General features: G+C 43.3%; 1 protein-coding gene across 2 annotated transcripts in view; it reads right to left on the bottom strand.

The window, feature by feature from the left end:
• The window catches only part of TNS3 (tensin 3), a 557580-nt gene that overhangs the window by 230918 nt on the left and 304466 nt on the right, over window positions 1–22196 (bottom strand). For both annotated transcript variants that reach the window (XM_073549862.1, XM_073549863.1), the window contains exons 10-12: window positions 6242–6306; window positions 2209–2292; window positions 1073–1185 (exon numbers count right to left, since the gene is read on the bottom strand). In XM_073549862.1, coding sequence (XP_073405963.1) covers window positions 1073–1185; window positions 2209–2292; window positions 6242–6306 — 262 coding nt within the window. The remainder of the gene's footprint in view (window positions 1–1072; window positions 1186–2208; window positions 2293–6241; window positions 6307–22196) is intronic.

Consider the following 22196-nt stretch of genomic DNA (forward strand, 5'->3'; position numbering starts at 1 on the left):
GCAGCACAGGGGGGCATATCCAGGATGGGATGGGATGGGGGGGCCATGTGTGTGCCAGCAGCACAGGGGGGCATATCAAGGATGGGATGGGTTGGGGGTGCCATGTGCATGCCAGCAGCACAGTGGGGCAATGTGCCAGTGTAGCAGCACAAGGGGGCAATGTGCCAGCAGCACAGGGGGGCTATATGACAGCACAAGGGGGCCATATGCCAGGATGGGGGTTTAATAGATACCAGGATGAAGGACATATATATGATTTGTAAGACGGACACTGGCATTATAAGACAGACCCCCATTTAACATAAAAAAAATTCTCTTTTTCTTCAACAAATTTGGGGGTGCGTCTTATAATCAGGTGCGTCTTATAAAGCGAAAAATACGGTATATGTTCTAACTTTCCTTGTACAAAACTTACAGATATTTTCTCATCTAATGTCCACAAATGACTGCTTATAACCGTACACAGTACCTGGCTGTTATATAACATTTCAGAATACGCATTTGTGTGGATGGGAGGAATAACACCATTTCTGCATTGTATGACTTGCATCCTGCCCATTTCTCCTCTGCAGACTCCATCTATAATTTCACAGTAGTCTCTGACCTAGTGGGTGAATAGTAGCTGCTGTGACTCTCCTATATATATATATATATATATATATATATATATATAGCACACACACAGAGGTGTATTCCTGTATTTTCTCTGTAGTACACAGACAGCAGCAGTATGGAAGCTATTATACAGCAGCAGTGAGCAGTGTGGCTGTAAATCCAGCATTGAACTGAGTAACATTCACTGAAACTCGATTTGCTGGTGTCTACCCGGTCTCTCCATGTACGGAGTGTCCCTCACTCCAATAGACTTCAGTATTCTTTGACCAAGTCGGATTGGAGCAGTACTTCAGAGTGTTTGACAAATTCTGGATGTCCAGCAGTGGGTTAGGAGTAGCTTATAACTGGAGATAGGAGCAGATTTGTCTAATAAATTGGATTATAAAGTTTGATTTATTATTTTGTAGTTGATTTATGCAAAATGTGTTCAAATAGTAGTGACGATTTAAGTACTCACATCCACCTGCATCAAAATTGGGAATACCATGGAGAATGACGTAATGCAAAAACAGGGGGGTTGCATTCATCTTTTCCATCCCTGATAGCAGTCCATTCAGAAAATTGACATATCTAACAAAGGAAAATGACATAACATTAACACAAGTCATGCATATTTATCCTACAGATTTAGCAATGTATCGAACACATTTGGATACATTTTTTTCATTTTGTGTGTGTAATAAAACTTGACTCTTTCAATTATGACAGACACTCAAGACACATAAGACTCAAAAAATTGGTGAATAAATATTTGCAAGAAATCAATAACAAAGTTATTCTAGCTTTCCACTGTGTACTTACAAACGTGATATTTTACAGATGTCAGTTTTAGAAATGGAGCCTAAAGGGGTTGACCATTTCTAGAAAAACCCTTTTGAATGGTCCAATGTTCTGAAGGAAAAAAAAAAAAAAAAGACACTTACCTTCTGGACGGCCACTGCTGCTCCTCCACTCCAAGTGCAGTGTCCATGAGCACTGCAGTCTATCAGCATATGCTGATGGGCTGCAGCCTTCACAGTTCCATTACTAAGGCTCGCTCACACTGAGGTATAACACGAAGGAGTGCAATGCAAGAAAATCTACCATTGCACTCTGACCAATGTTACTGAATGAGGAAGAGGAGATCGGTCAATTTTTTCTCATGCCGATCCGACATTAGAAAAATAATTGCAGCATGCTGCAATTGCCAGCTATCGCACGACACGCACACATGCAAGTCAATGGGTGTGTGCAAAACATTGGACTGCTCTCGGATGTCATCCAAGTGCAGTCTGGTACCCACAAAGAGAGTTAATGGAGGAGATGGAGACTTCTCACCCGTGCTGCAATTCGCACAGTAGCATGACTCTCGGCTCACGGTCGCAGCAGAGTTTTAGCAGCCTGTCATTACCATACCACATCGGATGCTATATGCTAATCTGACCCCAGCCTTAGTCAAACAGTGGGAAGTCAAAATTGGTTGTCTAGATGTGGATAAACCATTTAAAAACTAAGCATATAAAGATGTGAAGTTCTTTTTGAATATTATTATTATACTAATATTATTATATTGCATTGATGTGCACTTTGAGGCTACATCACAAAAACACCCACCTTATTTGAGATGGTTGCATAAGTAATGATAGTTTATCATCAAAAAACTTCTTCATGGCAAAACGATCAAGAGCTTGGTCAGCGCTGAAAAGAGACAAATATTTACTAAGGAATATGACTTACTGTACAAATTAAGTACTGGAATTAATCTCAGAAAATTCAGACTTTTTAAACTGAAAGTTATGTTAATTAAAATGGAGACATTTGCATGAATTCATAATAACAAATGCCGGGACATCTACAACTCATGGCATTGTAGTGCGCCGTTTGGTAATGCCATAACAAATTATCAATAACCCTGCCAAGAAGCATTCTGGCAGACCAGGAATTCACAGTTGTGCAGGGCTAACGATACCAGCTACTTAGACTGGTTTCACATTAGCGTTTGTGTGCGCAGCGTTTGATCCACATGCGTACATATATTTAACATGGTGTACACCGGGACATGCGTTTGCATGCGATCACATGCTTTTGTGTACGCACGCGTCATTTCGCGGTGTGCGGTGGTGTCCAGCAAACGCAACATGTTGCATTTTTTGAGGCGTCAAAAATCCGTCAAATATGCACAGGCATGCGCATGCGGATGAGTGTGTCAATAAGCGCATTACTGTCTATGGGAACGCATTGGTACGCAAGGACATGCGTCCGATACGCATATGTTCTTCAAAATGTAAATAGAAATCCCATGAGACATGCCCATTTTTGTCTGGTGTGATATTGAACGCATGCTCATGAACAACGCAAAAACGCATACAAACGCAGATGATGCGCATAAAAAATGCTGCGTAAATGTGCGCTTTTGCATGCGTTTGATACGCTGTGGACGCAAACTCTAATGTGAACCTAGTCTTTTTCCATCTCATGTAGACTTTAGAACTGTCCCAGAGAATCTAATGTCGAGCAAAACAAGTATCAAGTATGTCAGACATTAACATGTCTAACCCTTTTATGTACATGAAAGTAAGGAGTGTCAGCGCTGTGTGTCCATCTTTACCCAATGGTATAGCTGTGTACATGTGCACGTTCATGAGATGTTGGGGAAGGTAGGTGATCTGAATGAGGTGACGGCTACCTAACGTCAAGCATGTAGCATGGATGCAACACAGGTGTCAGCCACGCACTGCCAGTTCACACCTCAGACCCATTCATCTGAAATGTATAAGCTTGGTCTGCAAAACGGACCAAACATGGACATGCCTCAAATTTTCTTTTTTGTTGCATAGATATGAAAAGGGCCAAGGAATAAAAATGTCCATGTGCTATCAGTTTAAAAAATGAATAGCATAACCAAATTAAGGGTATAACGTCTCTTGGAATTAAAGAGTGTTTCATTTTCATTCTTCAGGAGCGCACCGCTCCCCAGCCTCACCACTTCCTGACTGCGGGGCACTCCTGTTTGATGGACTGTTCAGATCTGGTGCATAAAGGCGCTGCTATCCTGCACTGTGTGCGCTCTGATGCTCTTATATCAGGCAGCTTTTCCTCTGCATCACTGAAAGCATTCTGGGACCTAAGCTAGATGGGATCAAGAGTTAACCGTGACCCCCATCGATCTCAGCCAGCCTCAGTGCAGTACTTAGAAGCTCAGCATCAAAGAACTTGTAAGCACTCTGTATGCTCGGCCACTGCTTCCTGCTTCTAGACAGCAAAAGTGAATGGTTACCCTAATAACAAGGGAATCTGTCACCAGGATTTTGCTACCTCATCCAAGAGCAGTATAATGTAGGGGCAGAGGACATGACTCCAATGATGGGTCACTTACTGTCGGCTTGATGCAGTTTTGATAAAATGACAGTTTTAGCTCCTGCAGAACTAGCAGTTCTCCAAATCCTGAGCGCTGTATAATGCTCACCAATGATTAGCAGTTTCTTGTGTACACTGTGCATAGGCAGAAAAGTGGGGGTGGGGGTTATACAGAGCTCATGGATGTGGAGGACTACATGAGAGCAGGTTTACTAGTCTTCAAATTAGAATATACAGATAAAACTTTGATTTTATCAAAACAACTGCAAGCAACTCACTAACCAATACATGACTGGAATCAGGGCTTCTGTGTCTAAAGTATGCTTCCCAGATTAGCAGGCAAACACCTGCTGACAGATTCCCTTTAATAATAGAATAATAAAGTAAAATGTAATTGAAGAACAGGGCTACATTTTAATCTATATATAAAACTGTATGTATGTGTGCGTGTATGTGTGTGTGTGTCAGCCACGCCCACTCCACATAGCCCCACCCAGTCACTAAGCATCTTTCATTTCACCAGAGCTGTTTAAAAGAAGCTGAGTTGTGATTGGTTGCTATGAGCAATAGTTTTCCCACTCCACAACACCTCAGCAGACACTGACCGGGTGGGAGAAATTTAGCATCCCTGAGAACATAAGCTCCCAGCCATTGTCTGCCCCTCAGAAAGGAGCAGAGAGCACATGACAGAAATGAATTACCAACTTCTCTATTACTGCCACACTCTATTGTTACCGGCATAGAAAATTGCATCATCAGCGGCCGCACACATAGCAGTACTGCCAGGTTACATAACAGCACATCTCCAGGAACTCCCTACCCAGCGCCACCCAGCTCGGGACTATGGGATGGAGGATGTATGAAGGGTATATGGGCATGGGACTATGGGATGGAGCAGACCTGGGCAAAGTGCGGCCCGAAGGGGTCGGAAAATTGCGATCCACGGGCCGCACCGTGCCAGCCCGCTCGCTGTTTCCATAGGCGCCGCTGACTGCATTGGTGGAGGAGAGGCCTCATTTCATCCAGTCAGCTGTGTGCTGCAGTGCGGAGAGTCAGCAATGGGGGTGTTGCGCTTTACAAGGGGAGGCTATGGGGGATGTTGAGCTTTACAAGGGGAGGTTATGGTGGTGTTGAGCTTTACAAGGGGAGGCTATGGTGGTGTTCAGCTTTACAAGGGGAGGCTATGTGGGTGTTGAGCTTTACAAGAGGAAGTAAAGCAGTAAAAACAACAACGCGCTTCGGCTTAAAATAAAGCCTTCATCAGGTAAAATATACATCTATATCACAACAATGACCATTATTTTATACAAATGTGGACTATGGGATGGAGGATATGTGTGATGGGTATATGGGCACGGGACTATGGGATGGTGGATGTGTGATGGGTATATGGGCATGGGACTATGGGATGGAGGATATGTATGATGGGTATATGGTCACGGGACTATGGGATGAAGGATATGTATGATGGGTATATGGGCACTAGACTATGGGATGTAGGATATGTGCGATGGGTATATGGGCACGGGACTATGGGATGGAGGATATGTATGATAGGTATATGAGCACGGGACTATGGAATGGAGGATATGTATGATGGGTATATGGGTATGGGACTATGGGATGGAGGATATGTATGATGGGTATATGGGCATGGGACTATGGGATGGAGGATATGTATGATAGGTATGTGAGCACGGGACTATGGAATGGAGGATATGTATGATGGGTATATGGGCATGGGACTATGGGATGGAGGATGTGTGATGGGCATATAGGCACTGGATTATGGGATGGATGATGTTTGATGGGTATATGGTCACTGGACTATGGGATGGATGATGTTTGATGGGTATATGGTCACTGGACTATGGGATGGAGGATATCTGTCATGGACACGGGACTATGGGACAGAGGAAATGTATGATGGGTATATGGGCATGGGACTATGGGATGGAGGATATGTATGATGGGTATATGGGCATGGGACTATGGGATGAAGGATATGTATGATGGGTATATGGGCACTGGACTATGGGATGGAGGATGTTTGATGGGTATATGGTCACTGGACTATGGGATGGAGGATAATCATTATAATTTGTTATAACTAAGCCCGGTTAGTTACTATGCCCGGGCAACGCCGGGCTCTTCAGCCAGTAATAAATAAATTGCAAAGTTGCTTATTTTTACAAAAATGTTACAGTTTTATATAACCAAGAAGATAGGAATAGCCCTCTAATTAAGGCATAATAAAACACTGAAAATACATGTATTTATGGTCATTTACCTTGCAGATACATTAGTAAAGTGCATATATGATGATATCACTACTCCAATTCTTCCTTTTCCACCCTGAGGATAAAGAACATAGACAGTCAAATGATTTGGATAGGTAACGGCAATTGTGGGTATTAAAACAAAGTTAATGTACAGTTGGTATGGAAAGTATTCAGACCCCTTTAAATTTTTCACTCTGTTTTATTGCAGCCTTTTGGTAAAGTCAACATTTTTTTTCTCATTAATGTACACTCTGCACTCCATCTTGACTGAAAAAAAAAAACAAAAATATAGAAATTTTGGCAAATTTAGTAAAAAAGAAAACCGGAAATGTCGCATGGTTATAAGTATTCAGACCCTTCGGTCAGTATTGAGTAGAAACAACCTTTTGAGCTAGTTAGCCATGAGTCTTCTGGGGAATGATGCAACAAGTTTTACACACCTGGATTTGGGGATCCTCTGCCATTCTTCCCTGCAGATCCTCTCCATTTCCATCAGGTTGGATGTGAACGATGGTGGACAGCCATTTTCAGGTCTCTCCAGAGATGCTCAATTGGGTTTAGGTCAGGGCTCTGGCTGGGCAAGTCAAGAATGATCACATAGGTGTACTGAAACCACTCCTTTATTATTTTATCTGTGTGCATAGGGTCATTGTCTTTTTGGAAGATGAACCTTCGGCCAAGTCTGAGGTCCAGAGCACTCTGGAAGAGGTTTTCATCCAGGACATCTCTGTACTTCGCTGCATTCATGCTTCCTTCAATTGCAACCAGTTGTCCTGTCCGTGCAGCTGAAAAACACCCCCATAGCTGCCACCACCATGTTTCACTGTTGGGATTGTATTGGGCAGGTGATGAGCAGTGCCTGGGTGTTCTCCACACTTACTGCTTAGAATTATCACCAAAAAGTTCTATCTTCATCTCATCAGACCAGAGAATCTTATTTCTCATAGTCCTCACAGTCTAGGAGACCTTCATGTGTTTTTTTAGCAAATTCTATGCAGGCTTTCATATGTCTTGCTCTGAGGAGAGGCTTCCGTTGGGCCACTCTGCCATAAAGGCCCGACTAGTGGAGGGCTGCAGTGATATTTGACTTTGTGGAACTTTCTCCCATCTCCCTACTGCATCTGTGGAGCTCAGCCACAGTGATCTTGGGGTTCTTCTTTACCTCTGTCACCAAGCCTCTTCTCCCACTATTGCTCAGTTTGCCTGGACGGACAGGTCTAGGAAGACTTCTGGTGGTCCCAAACTTCTTCGATTTAAGGATTATGGAGGCCACTGTGCTCTTAGGAACCTTGAGTTCTGCAGAAATTCTTTTGTAACCTTGACCAGATGTGTGCCTTGCCACAATTCTGTCTCTGAGCTCCTCGGCCAGTTCCTTTGACTTCATAATTCTCATTTGGCCTGACATGCACTGTAAGCTGTGAGGCCTTATATAGACAGGTGTGTGCCTTTACAAATCAAGTTCTATCAGTTTAATTAAACACAGCTGGACTCCAATGAAGGAGTAGAACCATCTCAAGGAGGATCACAAGGAAATTGAAAGCATGTGACTTAAATATGAGTGTCTAAGCAAAGGGTCTGAATACTTATGATCATGTGATATTTCAGTTTTTCTTTTTTTTAAAAATTTGCAAAAATGTCTACATTTTTGTTTTTTTCCAGTCAAGATGGGGTGCAGAGTGTACATTAGTCAGAAAAAAAATGAAATTTTTGAATTTACCAAATGGATGCAATGAAACAAAGTGAAAAAAGTAAAGGGGTCTGAATACTTTCCATACCCACTGTAAATGGTTAACAATCCATTGTCTTCTTTTTAAAGACATATATTGTTTTTTTATGAGTCATGAAGCTTAGGGCATACAGAATACAAAGGCCATTCCACTATTATACGTGCATTACACAAGCCAATGGTATGAATTATGGAAACATATGGCATGTTGGAATTCTTATGTCTTCCAGGAGTTTAATCTGAGAGATGACATAAAAATGGAATGAGATAAAAGAAAAAAAAAAATCCAGTCTGATGCCGGTGCTCCCGAAAAAAGTGAAATTTGAGAGATCGGTTAACTTAAATTTTTTTTTAAAAGATTTTTATTCTGAAGTAAAGCAGTAAAAACAACGCGTTTCGGCTTAAAAAAAAGCCTTCATCAGGGTAATTATATACATCTATACCACAACAATGACCATTGTTTTATACAAATGTGGATTGAGGAACTGACATGTAACATCTTACAACATGGGGCTTGCTCGATCACTTCATATAGCACGGGTGAGGTTTTTGAGATTAAGCAGCATCTATCCTGCAGCAGTGACTATGTTATTTACGTAATTATGCGTTGTTGGCAGCACAACACAAACTGTCAGAGCAAGAATGAATGGACACCGTCATAATACTAAAATCGGTTTCTTTCAGCATAGTTTATTGCGTCACATGTTGTTAAAGCACAGCAAAAAATTCCAAATAACAGTTACACCAGTAGAAATGATACCTTCCGGAGTGCTTAATCGCAAACATTAAACAAAAAGGAATCTTTTTGGATTTTTCAGTTACAAACCTTGTACCCGAATGGTTTGAATGATGTGATTGAGAAAGTTTAGAGATGCTATATCTATTGATATAGTGATTAGGTTTATTAAGTTTTTTTTAAATTTATTTTCATTTTTTATATTTTTTCCACTAGAGTTTAACTGCTTAAGCAATGTGAATTATATCTTTTACTTACCCCTGCTAAAGACTTAAAACCAATTAAGAGGAGTATGCAAATTAAGTGAAGTATTGGTGCTAGTAACAAGCACCCCTCCCTTTCCAGTTGTAAAAAGGGTTTATAAAGACATGGTCATTGTTTTGGAATAGATGTATATTTTACCTGATGAAGACTTTTTTTTTAAGCCAAAACACGTTGTTTTTACTGCTTTACTTCAGAATAAAAATCTTTTAAAAAATTTTTTTTAAGTGAACTGATCTTTCAAATTTCACTTTTTTCGGGAACGCCGGTATCAGACTGGATTTTTTTTTCTTTTATCTTGTACCTGCGGACGACTAAGGATCGCCCCGTTGACCAGGAGCCGTACAGCAAACCGAATAATTAGGATCTTGGTTTGGGACATTCCCCCAGGGCCAATACGCTGTTCCTTCAACCTCAATTTGGTGAGCGCATCAGCTTTGTATTTTTATTTGGGACATTTTTAATATTGCACTTAGATACTGCGCGGTGCTGTCCCTTTTATATTCCCTATCCTCGGGGCACTATATAAAAATGGAATGAGAACCCTGGTGTTGCATTTTAGCAGGAACTTTCCTCAAACGAAAATTGGTCTGTAGCCTACATTACGCAGGAAGATTGCCTTAATGTCTTGGGTCTCTTTCTGAAAGGCATATTGCATCCTGCACAGAAAAGGAGACAGCATCCACGTAAAAATGGAAAAATGTGTTCAAGTTTCCACATGTCTCGTGGCTATTCGACAGCCGCAACATATGCGGGAATTCCAAGTTTGTTAGGCAATCCCTGCATATGTTGCTGCAGGTGAACAGCCACAAGAATGCAACTGTGGGGACTTGAACATATTATTCGAGCACACCGAAAATATTCGATTAGGACACAAACACGCTCCCTCATCACCAGTCATTGCCCAATACTTAAAATATTTCTTCATCTAGCTCCATGCTGTCGCCTACTTTCAGTATAAGGTTTATTGTCCAAGAGGGATTCTTTGGTTCATACTTCGCTCTACAATTTGTACTGACAATTGACTTTGCTACAGAAATATCCATTTCTCATTCATCTTATTGGGGGACACAGAACCATGGGATAGTTTGAGGCCTCCTATAGGCGGACACTGTTATTGCAACTAAATAAAATTGGCTCCTCTAGAGAAGACTATACCCCACCTGCTGGACCAGGCTTCCTCAGCTTAGTAAAAAAACAAAACAGACAAAGATGCTTACTTGTATAAACAGGCCTCAATACAAATGCACTAACAGGGTGCAGCGGACCCAAGTAAAATGGCAACTGCACAGGTGCAATAATACCTAATGAAACAGCCAGCCTACAATCAGGGATTGGCCGTGTGGCACACCAGTGCAAAAAAATAATCTGTGTGTAGCAGTGTTCACACTGGAAATGCAGAGCATATGGGTTTTTTTCTCAAATATTGGAGGTTTCTTTCCTCTTTCTGTGGTTTCCTCAGCTTAGTGTAGTGTCAATTGGAGGCAGTCTGTCTCAGAACAGTCTTAGGTTAGGCGCCAACGATTTTATTTTTCGTTTTTCAGCTGGATGTCTAAGGGTTAGAGTGTATTTGTGGGCTCTGTTTCACCCATGTAGCGACGGAGAGTACAGGCTGTAATTTCGCTGTCCGTATCCTCTCTCTTTGGTGTGGCCGGACCAACGTACCTTGACACAGTCGGTGCAGGTACTGGGACAGAGGTCTGTAAGACAAAAAGCTCTTGCCAGTGCCACACATAGCCACGTACATAGAGCAGCAAATAAGGGGATCTGGAGCTTTAGGACTCGTATGTATATCCCTGTATTAAGCCCTTTTCCCTCACACATTCTTGCCTGCCTTCCCTCCTCTATGGTAGCTCAGGTGGTGGTTGATGTCTCCCCTGGCAACTAGAGGTCGCCCTTTTTGTTCCATTCAGTGGTAGGCACTCACCAAAGAGGTCAGCCAAACCGGATGGGGAGCAATTTTCCGCACACGCAGCGTTCATTACCTGAACTGCCGCAACGCACGTCCCGATAGAAACTGGCAAGGGTGCACCCATCGTCACCGGTGTATGACGTCAGTGCCACGCACCGCATACGACAGGCGCACACATTCACCGCCGGCCATTTGACAATGAGTGCGACGGACTGCAGAGGAGGAGGATGCCGCCGGGAGAGCAGACAGGTAAGAGCAATGTTTTTTTCTTCTCTCTCTCTTTCTCATACAGGGGGGAGGGGGGGCAGGATGGATGCACGTATGGGGGATACAGGATGGATGCACATATGAGGGGCCAGAGGATGGATGCACATATGGAGAGGGGACAGGGCTGATACACATATGGGGGGCCAGGATGGATACACATAAGGGGGGGGGGCAGGGGCAAGACAAGGGGCCAGGATGGATACACGTATGGGGGCCAGGATGGACACACGTGGGGGTCCAGGATGGACAAATGTGGGGGCAGGACGAGGGGCTGGATGGTTACATATGGGGACAGGACAAGGGACCGGATGGATACATAGGGGGGGCCAAGATGGATATACAGTGGGGAAAAAAAGTATTTAGTCAGCCAACAATTGCGCAAGTTCTCCCACTTAAAAAGATGAGAGGCCTGTAATTGACATAATAGGTAGACCACTACTATGAGAGTCAAAATGAGAAAAAAAAAATCCAAAAAAAAAATCACCTTGTCTGATTTGGCAAGATTTATTTTGCAAATTATAGTGGAAAATAAGTATCTGGTCATTAACAAAAGTTCATCTCAATAATTTGTTATATATCCTTGGTTGGCAATGACAGACGTCAAACGTTTTCTGTAAGTCTTCACAAGGTTGGCACACACTGTTGGTGGTAGGTTGGCCCATTCCTCCATGCAGATCTCCTCTAGAGCAATGATGTTTTGGGCCTGTCGCTGGGCAACACAGATTTTCAAATCCCTCCAAAGGTTTTCTATGGGGTTGAGATCTGGAGACTGGCTAGGCCACTCCAGGATCTTCATATGCTTCTTACGAAGCCACTCCTTTGTTGCTTTGGCGGTGTGCTTGTGGTAATTATCATGCTGAAAGACCCATCCATGTTTCATCCTCAATGCCCTTGCTGATGGAAGGAGCTTTGCACTGAAATTCTCATGATACATGGCCCCATTCATTCTTTCATATACACGGATCAGTCTTCCTGGTTCCTTTGTAGAGAAATAGCGTCAAAGCCTAATGTTGCCACCCCAATGCTTCACAGTAGGTATGATTTGCTATGGATTGCAGGATCTGAATCCCTGGCGGCGTAGTTTGTTACTGATGGTAGCCTTTGTTACAGTGGTCCTGTCACAAAGTGACTGGCCCTGTGTGACACGATCCAGTAATCGGTCGGTCACCAAACAGTAAACAAACAAGGGAACACCAGGGACACAATTACAATGGTGAGCCCTGCGATAGGGAACGGGGAAATGGACACCTCCTGCACTCTCCTGAGGCTGTGCCCTTGTCTATCCTGACGTCCCTATATGGCTTTTTTCAATACCGTCGCCAAGCAGGGTACCTTAGCCCTCACTTGCCCTGCACCTATCCCTCAATAGGGAATTGGCAAGTGCGGACACTGGTCCCACTGCTGCACTAATACAACACCAAGGGAAGAAATAACAAACGAGGTAAGACAAACACCACTTAGCTTTCTCTGCTGAAATGCACCGCACAGCAGAGTAAGGCACCCGATCACAGCATTCAGCTGAAGCACCACTGCACCAGAAAGCTCCTATCTTCAGCACGGTTGGTTTCCGAAAAGACCTGTATAACCAACAGTCAGTTGATGCACCAGGTGACCATTTAAAGGAAGGTGGGAGTGGTCACCACCTGCATCAGCAAACTCACCTAGCAATGCAATTACACCAGCGGCCACCGGGGGGAAAAACTGATATTAACCCACGATGGTCTGTAAGGAAAAAAGTTTTAATGTGAGAATGCAGATCTGCCACAGATCCAAAGATGAATTGTGACAGTACCCCTCCTTCAATGAGGGGCCTCTGGACCTTCAACACCACACCTCACCAGACAACAACCTACAATGAGGGCGCCTCGATCCACCAGAGTTGACCTCGGCAATCACCTGACTCTCAGGTTTATGGCAAACATGGACTGATGGAGGTACAACGTATGCTCTGGAGGTGCCACAAATCTCCAGAGCGCCGACCTGGGGAATGAGTTGTGTATGGGCATTACTGGTGTTAACGCCAGCCGGTAGGTCCCCGGGCCAAGAATGGCCGACATCCGACACGGCCCAATCACCCGAGAACTCCAGACCCCAGCAGCACACTTCCACCGGATGTTTTTGGTGGACACCCATACGTACTCGTTCACAGACAGGTCTGGACCTGAACGTTTATTGCCACGCGCACGTTTGCCACAAGATGGTGAACTCTTCACAGAACCGACAACAGAGGCATCCCCCTGTGTTGTCACACTCACACCCCCACCATGCTCAGAAAGAACCACCACCTTCCTCTGACCCTTCCTCCTATGAGGACTCTGACACTCAGGGTTAGCATGTGGTGAGGGATGAGACTTGCCCCTACTCCCTGGCAGCACCTCTGCTGCCCTCAATGGAGAAGAAGGGGACAGTTGTAGAATGACGGCAGAGACAGTAGCCCCTGGGCTGCAGCCCTCACACAAGAAGAAATGCGTAGAGCAAGACAGGGAGGGGGGAGCAGGTGAATAAGCCCCGCCCAGCGGACCGGACAGCGGCAGTTTACATACATCTGAACCGATATAAACAAGGTATTTATGCATGAAAGCTGCGTTGTCAGGGGGAAGCAAAAGTACTAAGAGAATCCTTATGTGACACACAATTGAATGATATCATTATATGATATCTCAAAAAAGGGGTGACAGATTCCCTTTAAGTGGAGAACTTGCACAATTGGAGGCTGACTAAATATTTTCTCCCCACTGTATGGGGGAGCAGGATAAGGGTCCAGGATGGATATATGGGGTGCCAAGATGGATATATGGGAGCCAGGATGCATATATATGGGGGACCAGGATGGATTTATGGGGGGACAGGACAAGAAATCATGATACATATATATTCGTGGGGGCCAGGATGCATATATATGGCGGGCCAGGATGCATAGATGGAGGTGGGGGCAGGATGGATATATGGAGGGGGGGCCAGGATGGATATATGAGGGGGCCATAATGCATATATAGGGGGCCAGGATGGATATATGGGGGAGGAGCAGGATAAGGGACCAAGATGGATATATGGGGAGCCAAGATGCATATATGGAGGGGGGGCAGGATGGACATATGAATTGGGGGGCAGTACGGATATATATGAGGGGGCCAGAATGCATATATGGGGGGCCAAGATGGATTTATGGGTGAGGGGGCAGGGCAAGGGACCAGGACTAATATATAGGGGGGGGGCAGAATGGATTTATGGGGAGGGGGCAGAATGGATATATGGAGAGGGGCCAAGATGGATATACAGCTCTGGCAATCTGGCAAAATTTTCAGTTCGTCTGATTTTTCTCTTTACAGGTATATTTTTGAGTAAAATGTAAATTGCTCTTTTATTCTATAAACTACTGACATGTCTTTTAATTTCCAAGCACTTAATTTTGTATTTATTTTCAGAAAATGAGAAATGGTCAAAATAACAAAAAAATGCAGTGCTTGCAGACCTCAAATAATGCTAAGAAAACAAGTTCATAATTTAAAAACAACCATGTTTTAACTCGGGAAGAGCTCTGAAATCAATATTTTGTGGAATAACCATGATTTTCAATCACCGCTTTCATGCGCCTTGGTATGCTTTCCACCAGTCTTTCACACTGCTTCTGGGTGACGTTATGCCAGTCCTGGTACAAAAATTTAAGCAGTTCTTCTTTGTTTGATGGCTTGTGACTATCCACCTTCGTCTTGATTACATTCCAGAGGTTTTCAATGGGTTTCAGGTCTGGAGATTGGGCTGGCCATGACAGGGATTTGATGTGGTAGTCCTTCATCCACACCCAGATTGACCTAGCTGTGTGTTATGGCGCATTGTCCTGCTGGAAAAAAACAGTCCTCAGAGTTGGGGAATGTTGCCTGAGCAGAAGGAATCAACTATTTTTCCAGGATAACCTTGTATGCGGCTTGATTCATATGTTGTTCGCAAAGATTAACCTGCCCAATTCCAGCCTTGCTGAAGCATCTTCAGATCATCACTAATCCTCCACCAAATTTTACAGTGGGTGCAAGACACTGTGGCTTGTACGCCTCTCCAGGTCTCAGTCTAACCATTAGACAACCAGGTGTTGGGCAAAGCTGAAAATTAGACTCATCAGAGAAGATTACCTTACTCCAGTCCTCTATGGTCCAATCCTTATGGTCTTTGGCAACTTCAGCCTGGCTTTCCTTTGCTTCTTATTGATGAAAGGCTTTTTTTCTAGCTTTACATGACTTGAGTCCTGCCTCTAGGAGACTGTTACAAACTTTTCTTGCCATGCACTTCACCCCAGCTGCCATTCCTTTTGTAGGTCACTTGATGTCATCCTGCAGTTGCTCAGTGACATTCGAATAAGAGGACGGTCATCCGGTCAGCGGAGAGTCGTTTTCGCCCTCTGCCGGTCTGTAGCTTTGTTGTCCCCAATGTCTGCTGCTTGACTTTGTTGTAATGGACTGCTGTCTTAGAAATTTTAAGGATGGAGGCAACGCGATGCTCACTGTATTCCTATGCTAGTGACACCAGAATTGAGCCCTTCTTTTCCTCAATCAAGACTTTTCAACTCTTTTGGCATGGTTAAAGTTATTTTTTCATTACTATCACTTTTGGGATATTACTGGTACTTGTTTTGCCATACAGCTTGTCCTATTGCAAGAGGATTGTGAACGAAACAGGGTTTTTTATTTATACTTTCCTTCATTAAATAAGATTTGCTTCAGGTGATCACCTAATTAGAAGCACATTAAGTAGAATGAGGTGTACTCTGGTTGTAATTCAACTGACACTGGAATAGAATGGCTGTCAAACATGTAGAGAAGCTGATTTTTATAAAACTGTGAAGTGGTCTCTTAACGTTTGCCACAGCTTTATATGGGGGAGGGACCAGGTTGCATATATGTGGGGCCAGGAAGCATATATATGGGGGGGGGGCCAGGACAAGAGACCAGGAAGCATAGATATGGGGAGGCACGATGCATATATATTGGGGTGCCAGGATGGATATAAGGGGGATCCAGGAGAGGTATATGGTGGGGCAGGACAAGGGACATATGAGGGCCGGTATGTATAGCTGGGGAAGTGGGATGGATATCTGGGGGCCAGGCTGGACAAGGGACATAGGGGGCCAAGCTGAGGCATATTATAAAATAAAGAGGGCCAGGCCAGGGCATATTATAACATACAGGGGGCCAGGCTGGGCGAGATTACTAAATAAAAGGGGTCAGGATGAGGGAATTAATTACTGTTCGAGGGCCAGAATGAGGAACATGCTATATTAGCTTATGGTGACAAGTGGGGAATATAATTTCTTTAAAGTCCAATTAGGGACATTATTACTACTGTAATATAATTTATTTTTTAGGAAACAGTTTTTAATGCAGGGAAAAAGGGGAGGTCCTGTTACTGTGCAGGGCGGCACTACGTCGCTTTTCTTCCTCATCGGACGTAGTGTAGAAGTCAGGGAAAAAGTGGAGAAAGTGCTCTGGAAGCGTTCAGCTATTGATGACTGTGTGTTATTTTTTGCAAAGATTCCTGGCTGGAAGAAGTGACGGCAGGCGGTATTTGCTGGTGGAAGAAATCGAAGATGAAGGACTTCAACTACAGACGTCACAGGTATATTACATGTACACACACACTATACATTATATACTTGTACAGAGCTCCTGTGTATAATGTCACCGGTGATCACTGTATTACCTGTATACTGACACTATATACAGAGCTCCTGTGTATACTGTCACTGGTGATCACTGTACTACCTCTGTACATTGACACTATATACAGAGCTCCTGTGTAAAATATCACTAGTGATTCCTGTATTACCTGTACACTGACACTATATACAGATCTCCTGTGTATAATATCTCTGGTTATCACTGTATTATCTGTACACTGACATTGTATACAGAGCTCCTTTGTAAAAGGTCACTGGTGGTCACTGTATTACCTGTACACTGACATTACAGTGGGGGAAATAAGTATTTGATCCCTTGCTGATTTTGTACGTTTGCCCACTGACAAAGACATGAACAGTCTATAATTTTAAGGGTAGGTTAATTTTAACATTGAGAAATAGAATATCAAAAACAGAATCCAGAAAATCAGATTGTATAAATTATAAAAATTTATTTGCATTTTGCAGTGAGAAATAAGTATTTGATCCCCTACCAACCACTAAAAGTTATGGCTCCTACAGACCAGTTAGACTCTCCTAATCAACTCGATACCGGCATTAAAGACAGCTGTCACCTTTATAAAAAAAAAAACTCCTGTCCACAATCAGTCAGACTCTAACCTCTACAACATGGGCAAGACCAAAGAGCTTTATAAGGATGTCAGGGGCAAGATCATAGACCTGCACAAAGCTGGAATGGGCTTCAAAACCATAAGTAAGATGCTGGGTGAGAAGAAGCCAACTGTTGGTGCAATAGTAAGAAAATGGAAGAAATACAAAATGACTGTCAATCGACATTGATCTGGTGCACCATGCAAAATCTCACATCGTGGGGTTATCCTTGATCATGAAGAAGGTGAAAGATCAGCCTAAAACTACACGGGGAGAACTTGTTAATGATCTCAAGGCAGCTAAGACCACAGTCACCAAGAAAACCATTGGTAACACATTACAATGTAAAGGTTTAAAATCCTGCAGTGCCTGCAAGGTTCCCCTGCTCAAGAAGGCACATGTGCAGGCCTGTCTGAAGTTTGTCAATGAACACCTGGATTATTCTGTGAGTGATTGGGAGAAGGCGCTGTGGTCAGATGAGACAAAAATTGAGCTCTTTGGCATTAACTCAACTCGCCATGTTTGGAGGAAGAGAAATGCTGCCCATGACCCAAAGAACACCGTCCCCACTGTCAAGTATGGAGGTGCAAACATTATGTTTTGGGGGTGTTTCTCTGCTAAGGGCACAGGACTACTTCACCACATGATTGGGAGAATGGATGGAGCTATGCACCGTAAAATCCTGAGTGACAACCTCCTTCCCTCCACCACGACATTAAAAATGGGTCGTGGCTGGGTCTTCCAGCAAGACAATGACCCAAAACATTCAGCCAAAAAACATTCAACAAAGGAGTGGCTCAAAAAGAAGCACATTAAGGTCACGGAGAGGCCTAGCCAGTCTCCAGAGCTTAATCCCATAGAAAACTTATGGATGGAGTTGAAGCTCCGAGTTGCAAGCGACTGTCTCAAAATCTTAACCCCTTCCTGACATCCGACGGTATATCCCGTCCATGGGACCTGGGCCCCTATGCCCATGGACGGGATAGTACGTCGGGCGCGATCAGCGGCGCCCACGTGGTGAGCGCCGCTGATCGCGGCCGGGTGTCAGCTGATTATCACAGCTGACACCCGGCACAATGTGTCAGGGGCGGTCACGGACCGCCCCCGACACGTTAACCCCTTGCACACCGCGATCAAACATGATCGCGGTGTACCGGGAGTTAAAGGGAAGCATCGGCAGGGAGGGGGCTCCCTCCGTGCTTCCCTGAGCCCCCCACGGCAGCGCAATGTGCAGCGCTGCTGCGGGGGACTCCTTTCCTCCAGGCCCCCGAATCCAAGATGGCGACGGGGGCCTTCGGGGGGCCTGAGGAAGCTGGCTTCCTCAGTGCCTGCAAAGCGCAGGCATGAGGAAGCCTTCTGCAGTGCCTGTGTCAGATCGCTGATCTGTCACAGTGATCTGTGATGTGACAGATCAGCGATCTGTCACAGGACAATGATGTCCCACCTGGGACTATTTAATAAAGTAAAAAAAAAAAATAAAAAAAAGTGTAAAAATTTAAAAAAAATCGCCAAATAAATTAGAAAAAAAAAAAAAAATATTCCCCCAATAAATCCATTTTTTGGAAATAATAATAAAAAAAAACAATAAAAGTACACATTAGGTATCGCCGCGTCCGTAACGACCCGCCCTATAAAACTGTCCCATTAGTTAACCCCTTTAGCGAACCCCTTAAAAAATAAAAATAAAAAACGAAGCAAAAAATAATGATTTATTATCATACTGCAAAACAAAAAGTGTAATAACGCGCAATCAAAAAGACGCATATAAATATCCATGGTACCGCTGAAAACGTCATCTTGTCTCGCAAAAAACGAGCCGCCACACAGCATCATCAGCGAAAAAATAAAAAAGTTATAGCTCGCAGAATAAAGCGATGCAAAAATAATTATTTTTTATATAAAATAGTTTTCATTGCATAAAACCGACAAAAACATAAAAAAACGACCTAAATGAGGTATCGCTGTAACCGTACTGACCCGAAGAATAAAACCGCTTTATCAATTTTACCGCACGCGGAACGGTGTAAACGCACCCCCCCAAAAGAAATTCATGAAACGCTGGTTTTTCTTCATTCTGCGTCCCAAAAATCGGAATTTAAAAGCGATCAAAAAATTTCACGTGCCCGAAAATGGTACCAATAAAAACGTCAACTCGTCCCGCAAAAAATAAGACCTCACATGACCCGGTGGGTCAAAATACGGAAAAATTATAGCTCTCAATATGTGGTGATGCAAAAACTATTTTTACAATAAAAAGAGTCTTTCAGCGTGCGACAGCTGCCAAAAATAAAAACCGCCATAAATAGTAAATCAAACCCCCCGTTATCACCCCCTTAGTTAGGGAAAAATAATAAAATAAAAAAAATGTATTTATTTCCATTTTTCCATTAGGGTTGGGGTTAGGGCTAGGGGTGTGTTGGGTTAGGGTTAGGGCTAGGGTTAGGGCTAGGGTTAGGGTTAGGGCTAGGGGCATGTTGGGGTTCGGGTTGGAGTTAGAATTGGGGGTTTCCACTGTTTGGGCACATCAGGGGCTCTCCAAATGCAACATGGCGTCTGATCTCAATTCCAGCCAATTCTGAGTTGAAAAAGTCAAATGGTGCTCCTTCCCTTCCAAGCTCTGCCATGCGCCCAAACAGTGTTTTACCCCCACATGTAGGGTATCAGCCTACTCAGGACAAATTGCAAAACAATTTTTGGGGTCCAATTTCTCCTGTTACCCTTAGGAAAATAAAAAATTGGGGGCAAAAATATCATTTTTGTGGAAAAAAATGATTTTTTTATTTTCACGTCCGAGTGTTATAAACTTCTGTGAAGCACTTGGGGGTTCAAAGTGCTCACCACACATCTAGATAAGTTCCGTGGGGGGTCTAGTGTCCAAAATGGGGTCACTTGTGGGGAGTTTCAATAGTTTAGGTACATCAGGGGCTCTCCAAACGCACATGACACCCGCAGACCATTCCATCAAAGTCTGCATTCCAAAACGTCACTACTTCCCTTCCGAGCCCCATGTGTGCCCATACAGTAGTTTTCTCCCACATATGGGGTATCAGCATACTCAGGACAAATTGGACAACAACTTTTGGGGTCCAATTTCTCCTGGTACCCTTGGGAAAATAAAAAAATGGTGACTAAAAGATCATGTTTGTGGAAAAAATACGAATTTTTTATTTTCACGCCCGGGCGTTATAAACTTCTGTGAAGCACTGGGGGGGTCAAAGTGCTCACCACACATCTAGATAAGTTCCTTAGGGGGTCTAGTTTCCAAAATGGTGTCATTTGTGGGGGGTTTCCACTGTTTTGGTACATCAGGGGTTTTCCAAACGCGACATGGTGTCCGATCTCAATTCCAGCCAAAAACGTCAAATGGCACTGCTTCCCTTCCGAGCTCTGCCATGCGCCCAAATAGTGGTTTACCCCCACATGTGGGGTATCAGCGTACTCAGGACAAATTGCACAATAACTTTTAGGGTCCTGTTACCCTTGGGAAAATAAAAATTGGGGTGAAAAGATCATTTTTGTGGAAAAAATATGATTTTTTAATTGTACCGCTGTACGTTATAAACTTTTGTAAAGCCCTTGTGGGTTCAAAGTTCTCACCACATATCTAGATAAGTTCATTGGGGGGTCTAGTTTCCAAAATGGGGTCACTTGTAGGGGGTTTCCACTGTTTAGGTACATCAGGGACTCTCCAAACGTGGCATGGCGTCCAATCTGAATTCCAGCCAATTTTGCATTGAAAAAGTCAAACGGCGCTCCTTCCATTCTGAGCTCTGCCATGCGCCGAAACAGTCGTTCCCCCCCACATATCAGGTATCTGCGTACTCAGGACAAATTGCACAATAACTTTTGCAGTCCAATTTCTCCTGTTACCCTTGGTAAAATGAAAAAAAATTGAACCTGAATTATTTTTTTTATGAAAAAAAGTTAGATGTTCATTTTTTTTTAAATATTCAAAAAAATTCCTGTGACGCACCTAAAGGGTTAATAAACTTCTTGAATGTGGTTTTGAGCACCTTAAGGGGTGCAGTTTTTAGAATGGTGTCACTTTTGGGTATTTTCTATCATATAGACCCCTCAAAGTGGCTTCAAATGTGATGTGGTCCTAAAAATAAAATGGTGTTGTAAAAATGAGAAATCGCAGGTCAACTTTTAACCCTTATAACTTCCTAACAAAAAAAAATTTGGGTTCCAAAATTGTGCTGATGTAAAGTAAACATGTGGGAAAGGTTAGTTATCAAGTTTTTTGTGTGCCGTATCTCTGTGATATAAGGGCAAAAAAATTCAAAGTTGGAAAATTGCGAAATTTTCAAAATTTTCGCCACATTTCCGTTTTTCTCACAAATAAACGCAAGTTATTTGAATGAAATTTTACCACTAACATGAAGTACAATATGTCACAAGAAAACAATGTCAGAATCACCGGGATCCATGGAAGCGTTCCAGAGTTATGACCTCATAAAGGTACAGTGGTCAGAATTGTAAAAATTGGCCCGGTCATGAACGTGCAAACCACCCTTGGGGGTGAAGGGGTTAATGATTTAGAAATGATCTGCAAGGAGTGGACCAAAATTCCTCCTGGCATGTGCACAAACCTCATCATCAACTACAAAAAAAGTCTGACTGCTGTGCTTGCCAACAAGGGTTTTGCCACCAAGTATTAAGTCTTGTTTGCCAAAGGGATCAAATACTTATTTCTCACTGCAAAATGCAAATAAATTTATATAATTAATACAATGTGATTTTCTGGATTTTAATTCTGATATTCTATCTTTTAATGTAAA

This window comes from Dendrobates tinctorius, unplaced genomic scaffold (genome assembly GCF_039654945.1).
Source record: "Dendrobates tinctorius isolate UK_male_01 unplaced genomic scaffold, ASM3965494v1 ptg000162l, whole genome shotgun sequence".
NCBI classification, from domain to species: Eukaryota; Metazoa; Chordata; class Amphibia; order Anura; family Dendrobatidae; genus Dendrobates; species Dendrobates tinctorius.